This window comes from Palaemon carinicauda, chromosome 39, assembly GCF_036898095.1.
Source record: "Palaemon carinicauda isolate YSFRI2023 chromosome 39, ASM3689809v2, whole genome shotgun sequence".
Taxonomy (NCBI): domain Eukaryota; kingdom Metazoa; phylum Arthropoda; class Malacostraca; order Decapoda; family Palaemonidae; genus Palaemon; species Palaemon carinicauda.
Window position 1 is genome coordinate 34,714,671 of NC_090763.1, and position 9,995 is coordinate 34,724,665.

Consider the following 9,995-nt stretch of genomic DNA (forward strand, 5'->3'; position numbering starts at 1 on the left):
ACCAGGCCAAGTCCTCATGCTGCTTAGTCTAGAAACAGCGGACACCTGAGATTATTGATAAAAAGCTAGATATGCCAGTTAAATCAAAGACTTCCACCCACATCCACTCTCTGACAGCCAGGTCAAAAGTGTTGGAGTTAAAGAGTTAGGGCCAAGTTGGAGACTCCGCTAAACGGGGCATTGGCTGCCACCTTGTTCAAGTTTCTTGTAACTGAACAGCCAGCTTCTTGGAGATACTTAGCTTTTCTTTTTTTTTTCCTTAAGGATGAGAGGATTGGTATTAATGTTGGAACAAACATTTGTTCAATTCAGCTAGCTCTCAAAATAATGGATAAAAGCTTCAGCATAAATTTACAAAGCCAAGTAGTTGAACTATAGAGGTTACTGGTTAGGCATTTTACAATTAAGAGGCCAATTGTAAATGGACAGAGCAACAAAACCCATCCGATTCTACATTAATATGCAAAAACTTCATGAATGATGGCTGCATTAAAAATGACATTTGCCAAAAAATACTAGGAGTTTAATTAAAAAGTCAAATTGAACAAAGATTTTAATGTAGATGGAAACAGACATGATACTTATAGTTACAAGCTACAGGCTTCCTTGCAATCAGGAAAACCATAGTCTTATTTTATTTGAAAAAAATACAATAGAGTTTTTTATATGAAATCTTGCCCATTTCTAAATCACACTTGATTACTAGTACACGATGCAACACACCTGAATATTCACTCATTCTAGCAATGATCAATTTGTATAACCCATAAACCTTGAGTTACCACATATACTATAGATCATTCAAACTCTCAAACAGAATTTTGGACATCATAGTAGAGACATGCACACCATATGCTTCAGTCATTCATGAGCTCTAAGTATAAACATTCTGACTACAGTATTAATGAACTAATCATCGTATGAATTTTGCAAGGGGTATCGATACCTCTAATCAAGTGCTCTATGATGCCACCTTTTTGGATTCAAAAGTATCAAGATTGCAGAGGATATGTCTGGAGTTGCCATCGTCATTCTACAACAGCCTTATGATAAGTACTGATCTCAAACAATTTCAACTAAGGATATCCAACAATAAAAGAAAAGTATTTTTAAATATTTTATTCTTCCTAAGAATTACAACTCTGTAAAATAGGAATAATAAAATACTCTGAACAATGCTTTGAAAGCTGGTTCTAGTGTAAAAAAAAAAAATTTGTCTGGGGAAATTTTAAACTAGCACCATCTAAGGGAATTTTCATCAAAACCAGACTAAGAATCGTAAAATTTCGGAGAAAAAAAAATATCTAAAAGCGAAATCATTCTCATTCAAAATGAAACAATCCTCCAAAAAAGGCGGCCAGGCTAGAAATATTAAGTGTTCCCCGTAGGAGGAGATACAAAGTAGTAGTATTTTAGGCTTTGTTGTCTACTTAACGGAACTCAACGGAATATTCTCTATCTATCCGCCAAATGTTCGTGCCACAAAGAACTACCACCCGTCCTTTATCTCCGTAACGACGAACTTTGTACATATTTTTTTTTTAACTTTTAATTACAGGTAGGTACGGAAGTGGACTTGGTTGTATGGCTCAAAGTCATCTAAACTATATGTTGAAGGTACGGTAATTACATTATTGAAGTTTTTCTCACAGTGTACAGAGATCTTTCATCATCACAAGGCATTCTGAGATCTTTTGCAGATAATATAACCTGAAATCTTCGGGAGATAATAGCTACAATGACTTTGAGACTGATGGAAACCCACTGCTGAAGAAACGAAAACATAACTCGTTGGATGAACCATTATTTCAAAGCATCATTGCAATAAAATGTATAAAAAGAAACATCAAAGCTTATATGTATAAACATATCCAGAAAAAATATACACTTCAGGGGAAAGTCTATTCCGACTACTTAAACCTAAGGAGACATCCACACAAACTTAAAACCTATAATTTGGTACACTCAGCAATGGGTTTGAACAACAGTTCACTTCACAAAAGGTACACTCTTATTCCACTTTTGGTTCAGGCGAGAGAAGCTGGATCTTAATCTGTAACTCGCGCATCCTCCTCTTCACATGGGGAGTAAATCCAGGACTGTTGGGGGGGAAAAACAAGGAAGGAATCATAGCATTTATCTTGTGACCTTGTTTTAATGCAAAATACTGTATGTACTTCATGACAGTTCAGCAATATTGAATTATTATGATTACTTGCTAGGCTACAACCTTATTTGGAAAAGCAGGATGATATAAGCCAAAGGGCTCAACAGGGAAAATAGCCCCGTGAGGAATGGAAACTTAATGAAAAATAAAATATTTCAAGAACAGTAACATTAAAATAAACATCTATATGAACTATAAAAACTTTAACAATACAAGAGGAGGAGAAATAAGATAGAATAGTATGGCCGAATGTTCGTAAATTTGTACCCAATAAGATAATTCTATTATAAAAGATGACACTACCCAAGCTGTACAACTCATAAAATAATTTAATATCCCTGACAAATGACAGAATACTTCATTGTGATGCAAGAGTAAAATTCTAAAAAAAAATTAAGACAAAAAAAGGTCGAAGGGATGATTTTACCTCTTATCAAATCAAAATTTGAATTAAACCTAAATATACAAGATTCAACATTGAAGAAAATTTATACTCACACTTTAACCCAAATGGGGATATTCCTCTCCAACACCAATTCTGAATGACATTCTCATTTACTGAAAGAAAACAAATTGAAAAAATAAAACAGTTATTTAAACGTACAATTTCCAGTCTTACATTCAAGACTTCGTCTTTAGGTTCTGATAAAAAAAAATGCTTCACGAAATATCACAGGATAATCAAGATTGATATGTTCAAGATAAATTAAATGTGCAAATTGTACTCCATACACCTCTTACTTTAATAAATGCTTAGCCTTGCTTCCATTACATTTGTAAAGCATAACCAGAATACTTTCATAGGTATTTCCTTGTCAATATTCAAACCTTCATGTGATTAACTACCTTTGAAAGTCTATTGCAAGAGGCTGCGTCATATTATGAGGCACGAAAAGCAAACAATTTATACTTGGGTATAAAAATATACAAAAATATCTATTAGACGGAGGAAGTAATACTGAAACGGCTCATGCTGAACACTATAAAAAATGTTTCTTTATGAACACATCAAACTGCACCTCTCCTTAGACCATCTACAAACTTGGTTATGATACTTGGACTAATACACTGAATTTAAAATTCATTTACACGTATTCGAACGAAAAACAAAACTACCAAGCAAAAACAGCATTTCAGGTACATAACCTTTCTTAGTTTACTAGTTAAAACTTAAATAAGGTAATAAATGCAACAGCAATGGAATGATTGTGGAGTTTTGTACCAATAAAAATAGTATTTGTACTTATATGAAGTTTGCATGAAACACCCTTAAGTCTCGTGCAACATATTCTAGATACAGGTAACTATAAATGCGGGAAACCTTGCATTCAATTAAACCTTACATTGAATAGGTATAAAATACATACATCTTTGGGTACAGACAAGAGGTTCAATTGGCTTTAAAAAAAAAAATGCTCATTTAAAAATGGTAAAAGCAAAGCTCAAATTAATGTTCTCCCCCTTAGCAAATGGGCTTTGGAGATTTATAAAGTTGAGTTTTCATGACTGGAAAAAGGTCCACACCAAGCCAACAAAACTGTTACCCTGACCTTCATGACAAATTTATTCCTAATTCATGATGATCAACAAGGCAAACATTACCAAACTATCAGAATCATGATCTTTCAAGAGAATATTTCCTTCTTGATCATCAGATTCAACAGTCAAGAACTAAACATCTATAGTAAACTGCAATGTACCTTCCTTCCTCTGCCTTTGCGTGGGCGTCCTCTGGATGCTGCTGGCTTAGGCTCCTCTTTCACCTCTTCCTCGGCAGCAGCTGTAAAAGAACAAGAGGCATAAGATGCGGGTCATGGAACATTTAGTCATTTCTGGCAAAATCTCTGTACTTGCAAGTTTTAAAAGTTATTAGTCAATTAATTTTTCTACATGTTATTAGTAGTTAACAACTTAATACTAAAGTTTAATAACTATATTCCAAAGGAAGAAAACATCAACTTGATTATTACCTCCATTTTCGGCAACTTCCTCAGCTGCTGGTTCTTCCTCCTTTGCTTCTGCTTCAGCTGGGGCAGCTTCCTCTTCCTTGGCAGGTTCTTCTTCAGCGGCTTCCTCCTCCTTGGCTGCTTCTTCCTCTACAGCAATTTCCTCTACTTCAGCTGGCTCCTCCTCTTCCTTGGCCTCTTCCTCCTCAGCGTCTCCATTGGCCTCTCCGTTGGTATCACCATTCTCCTCTGCAACTTCAACTTCTGTAGAGTTCCAGAAAAATTTAAGATTTTGACCTAACTAAACCTTTATGGATTGTGAATGGATAAGAATGTACCTTGTAATCAAGAGCCCATTGACCAGGGAGGCTATTCATACCCTGTAATCAAGACCAGGGAGGCTATTCAAGTAGTGCAATGGGGTGGGGTTCTTTCCATTGCATCATTAGGTTGTGAAGTTGGATAGCAAGAGGAAAGACAAATCCATGGCATAGATAAAAGGTTATTACATTGGCACAGCTAGTGGCTTTATTATTAATTAAGGTGCACTTCTGAAGTATAATAACAGCAATAACACCTAACAAAAAAATTTCTGGCCAAAATAATGGCTGCACTTTAAATCCATGAACAGTACTATTTTCTACAGAATTTCAAATTGAGCAAATTTTTGAAATTTTTACATAACAGAGCACAACCAACCTTTGTTGGCAGCCGCTGGCTCATTCTCCTTCTCCTCAACTGCTACTGGCTCGGCATCAGCTACTGGCTCTTCAGGTTCTGTGAAAGTTGGAAATCTTTAGTGAAACAAGATAGCAAGACTTGATTAAAACTATGCCAAAGTATTATATGCATCTGAACTGCATTGGTCAAAAATACCCCTTTTTACAATTCGTTTGTCTAGTGAATTCAACATTATCAACCTATTTCATTATATTTTATCCTAATATCACAAAAGGAAATTGCCACGCAAACAGCTTTACCAACAAGCCAAGTGTGTCACGTATGCAACCGCATACTGGACGTGTGCCAACGACCCAGATTAGATTAGCCGTACCTCAAAAACAAGAGCTTTCTCCAACCTAAATTTAAAGTCTTGTATTTCTCACATAAAACATGCCTGACCTATACCAAATTGGCACTCTAAAACTAGGCTTACACACAAATTTAGTGCTCAACAGAAAATGACTACAATATGTACATCCCTAGAGGGGATAACCAAACTGGTGGTCATGTTAAATCAGGGACATTTTAAGTTTTTCCCCATCATGATTCTTCTCTTGCAGATACTTTAAGTTTCTATTCATCTTCTCAAAAACTTGTAAAATTTTAATTTGAAACTCCTCAGTAATATTCATTGTACCTCAGGTTTGCTGATGCAAACTACTGTACGTACAGTACACATTACAAAATATTTTAAGATTACTTAAGAGTATAGAGCATGAAGTATATTTTGACAGAACAGTACAGCAATAAAACATTCAAAACATACAGAACCAGATTTTCCCACATGAAATACCTAATGCATAGATAGCAATATTTTACATTGTACTGACAACAGATATGTGGTTCTAATGTGGGGGTCTTACATTATCCAGTTTAAAAGGGTAGTATTATGCCTGCTGGATAGTGTAGCACACAGTACATGGACTTGGTATTTTAGATAGATTCTACAGTGAAGCAGTGTGGAGATTGTTTTGGATGTAGAAGGCAGGTGGCTCAGAAAAATGTTAGAAGTGGTGTTAGAAAATTTACAGGCTGCTTCAGTGTATATCTAGGTCAATGGTATTTTTTGGTAGAATTAATTTGAGAAGTCAAATATATTAATCAATTTTTGGGGGAGGGGTTTCAGAACTAATACAGTACAGTATTCACGATTTCTTTTGAGGGGGAGGGTAAATTGACTTACTTTAAAAGCAATGCTAATATGTTATTCTTATTAGTTTCTTCATCAAATTCTGTTCTTTCTGAGAATAAGAATTCTTTATTGATGAAAAGACCAAGCAATGGTAAAGATGAAAACGTGGCAGTATGAAACTAGGTTATGAATATACCCTAAGATTGATTCAAGCCTGCAAATAACATTACAGATCCGGAAATAAGAGTGGGCACACATTTCAACCAAATCTTAAGTTCAGAAGTATTAATGTTGAATGTCTTAGGGATGATAAATATCAAAGCTGTTACTATAACTGTGTATACAAGCTTAGTATAGTAAATTGAGTTCAAGGACAGATTTGGGTACATTTAATGGTTAAATTGTGGGGAAATTGAACAATAGGATGGTGAATTGTTTGTGCGGTGCAATTTAGAAGACCAGAGGATTGTGTCCTGAGAGGCACTTAAGCTTGAGTAAGAGAGGTTTTAATAAACAACAGCTAGAGTGTTAGAAAGGTGTAAGCAACATTATGAATAAAAAGTTTGATTCACTAATAAGGACTACTTTGTATACAGGATGTGCTGAGGGGCGACCTTTTCAAGTTTTCTTTACGGTTGGGGCTAAAAGTTTCTGGATAGTATTAGCTAAGCTACAACCCTAATTAGAAAAGCAGGATGCTATAAGCCCATGGTATACAGGAGGGAAAAATAGCCCAGTGTGGAAAGGAAATAAACTATAAGAGAAGAAATTAATAATTACCACATTTTCAGAAAAGTAAAAAGACTCAAAAGCTATTTTATATACTGTACAAGCTATAACAAGTTTGAATTTTTGAAATTCTACCAATTCAACTACCCGATTCGGCATATCATTCCACGATTTTGCCATAGGTGGTATAAAACTAAAAGAACACCGTGTAGCGTTGAGTCTGATGATGGAGGCCTGTCAAGTTTGTTTTCACTTATGAAAAAAAAAAAAAAGCTTAAACATCTCTTGCAGCATATAAGTAGTTTGATTTCGATAGTCATTAATTTTTTTTTGCCGGTCCACAATTGTTCAAGCTCAACTTTGATTTAAAAGCTAACCACCATTGCCTACATATTCATTGTATTTCTCAAGTTTCATATCGCCTCGTGCATAATATTTAAAATGCCTTACTTACAGACTTCTGACTTGTACAGATTTTCCTAAAAAGATTTTATTTCCACAACATTCTGTGTCATTCCACAAGGTAAACTACGCCAATACGTACACAACTTTACTACAAGTAAAACACTATCGCACATTACAAGTCACTAATGATTACTTTTTTAAAAACTTCACTAATTTCATCAGATTTATAAATTTTAAATGAAATATTAGGTATGTTAACCAAGAAATATTTAACCAAATTTAATCTCCTTTTTTGTGAATCTTTTAAAAATGTCAACCACGACTAGGTTAAAAAAAATATCCACCTTATAAATCTTTTAAAATATATTAGGTAAATAAATGTCTTACGGAAATTGTGAGCGTTTTACCGTTGGGCAAAACGCTGCGGAGAGAAACGAGACTTTATATTGGCTGCGTTCATTTCCCCAGCGCGACTTGCATGTTTACTTTATCCGTTTTTACCTTCCAGACACAGCCTTAATGGATTAAAAATCCCCACTCATAAATAACGGTAACGGACAATAACCGACCAATTAGTCGTTAAATTAATACTAAAATAAATATATTGTGTAATCAGAAAATAAAATCCCCTTACTTTCATCAAGAGTAAAAATATATAATTCATATATTAAAACGACAAAACATCCAAAGTTACCTGTCGGACAGTGAAAAGGACAAAACCAGATTTAACTGGTTTAAACCTAATTCCCCTTTTCTAACGGGAACTGGTTTATGGTTCGAATCCAAAGACTAATAACTTTCCCTTTTTCATTTCCCAAGGTTGGGACGGGAGAGCGCTTTTGTGCTATGGCGACGGGAAAGCGTTCCCCACTGACGGGAAACCGTCCTGTTCGTTCAACCGACTAAGAATCCGAACTGTTTTCCGATTCGTCCAGCAGTCCAAGAACTTATTAATAAACTGGCCTTTCTTAGCTCACTAAACAGGAAAACTAGAGTATTATAACTAACTCGATAAATAGTCAGGATTACACTATTAACGGCATTTATATCAAGTGGGTAAATTTAACACCATTATTACAAGTTCATGGTAAATTCAACACCATTGCTACAATTTAACTCCATTATTGCAAGTTCATCGTAAATTTTACACCATTATTACAACGTGATCGTAAATTCAACACCATTATTAAGTGATCGTAAATTTAATACCATTATTATAAGTCTATTACACGATTATCGTAAATTTAATATCAATATTACAAGGCGATCGTAAATTTAACACCATGATCACAAGGCTATCGTAAACTTAACACCATTATTACAAAGCGACCGTAAATTTAACACCATTATTACAAGGCGACCGTAAATCTAACACCATTTATACAACATTGAAAATGTTAGTGCCTGAATCTTAGGCTGATTCTACATCACCACTTAACATTAACAATGTTCGGACTACACTGTATAAATTAGGGAGAAAACAGAATTTTCTGAATTTTACGTCTTTTCAAATTCCTGAACATTAAATAGAAAATTTCTTACGAACTAGATTCACACCATCACTCAAATACATTCATTTGCTCAAATTTTACAGCCAAAATTAGCCTAAAGATTTTTTCTAAATAAGTCTTTTTTACGACTAAAACAAATAAAAATTTCTTTTCTAAATACGTCTTTTTTTCGACTAAAACAAATACAAATTTCTCAAGGACTAAATTCAAACCACCACTGAAAAAAAAATTAACTAATTTTTACAGCCGCAATTTTCACACGAAATAACAAACATACAAACGGCACTTTGAACAGCAAAGCGGGCCACGTCAATTGGGACTTTAAAAAGGACCTTCCCCAGCCACCACAGCTCACGGGAGAGAAGAGAGAGAGCGAGAGCGTGAGAGGAAGCGAAGTATTAGGGTGTAGCCGCCGCCGCCGCTGTCTGGCCGGTGTTTCTCTCTTGTTACGCAAGACAAACATTACACGTGTCACAAAGACCCGACCTTACTTCGATTTTCCAGCATTTAAACTAAAAAATAATACTTAACAAATAATTATTAACTAACACAGTATATAATTGTCTTGGTGAACTACTCGTATATCTTTTACGTGGTAGAATTGGATGTATCAAAGCATACTTTCAACGTTAGATTAAAATAAATGAACACAGCGGCGGAGAAATGATTTGGTGCGGGGCGGCCATGGCCGCGCCAGCCATGGTGTGGTCTGGCCGCCGACTGTAAGGGTAGCAACAACTTCTACTGTCATAATATAATCTTCCACTAAATCGCTTTTAATAAACACGTACAGCACACCCACCTGGCTTCTTTGACTTGGGTCCCCTCTTGGCTTTCTTGGTCACCGGGACCTCCTTAATTTCTGCTGGGGCAGCTTTTCTTCGCCCGCTGACTGCGCTGCTTCGTGTGGTAGGCATCCTGTCTGTATGAGTTTCCGCGTCCAAGTGGCGCTGGTTGGCAACAGCGTATAACAGCGGTTTCGTCCGTTTGGGAAAAGGATTCGTCCGTTGAGAAAAATGTGTGCCGCCTTTAAACCACCTTGGGTTATTTATTGCCTTATATACATATTAATAACTCATTCAACCAACGTATATACCTTTATTATTTAATAATATATGTATACATAACTATAAATCTATTGGAATTGAAAACTGACCTCGTAAATTGATTGTCATCATAGAACATGTGGCAACGCCGTATAATGTGTGCCACCTCTAACCACCTTGGTTGTCCATTGCCTTATATACATCTTTATTCACTCACTCAATCAACCTATATACCTTTATTAATAACTACTATATGTATACATAACTATAAACCCATTGATGTTGAAAACTGACCTCGTAAATTAATTGTCACCATAAAGCATGTGGCATCGCTGT

The 9,995-nt window shown here is 35.4% G+C and overlaps 1 protein-coding gene across 2 annotated transcripts; it reads right to left on the reverse strand.

Annotated features, from left to right (window-relative positions):
- Positions 1-540: 540 nt before the first annotated feature.
- Positions 541-9,582, reverse strand: LOC137631112 (cytochrome c1-like). 2 transcript variants are annotated; one of them, XM_068362759.1, is made up of 6 exons: positions 9,416-9,582; positions 4,813-4,890; positions 4,138-4,362; positions 3,868-3,947; positions 2,666-2,725; positions 541-2,099 (listed from the first exon to the last, which is right to left on the reverse strand). In XM_068362759.1, exons 1-5 carry the CDS (start codon positions 9,528-9,530, stop codon positions 2,723-2,725), a joined length of 501 nt encoding a protein of 166 aa, XP_068218860.1. In that variant the 5' UTR covers positions 9,531-9,582; the 3' UTR covers positions 541-2,099; positions 2,666-2,722. The 2 variants fall into 2 exon arrangements, with proteins under 2 accessions (XP_068218860.1, XP_068218859.1); XM_068362758.1 differs by having other exon boundaries at positions 4,138-4,377.
- Between the last annotated feature and the right edge of the window lie 413 nt (positions 9,583-9,995).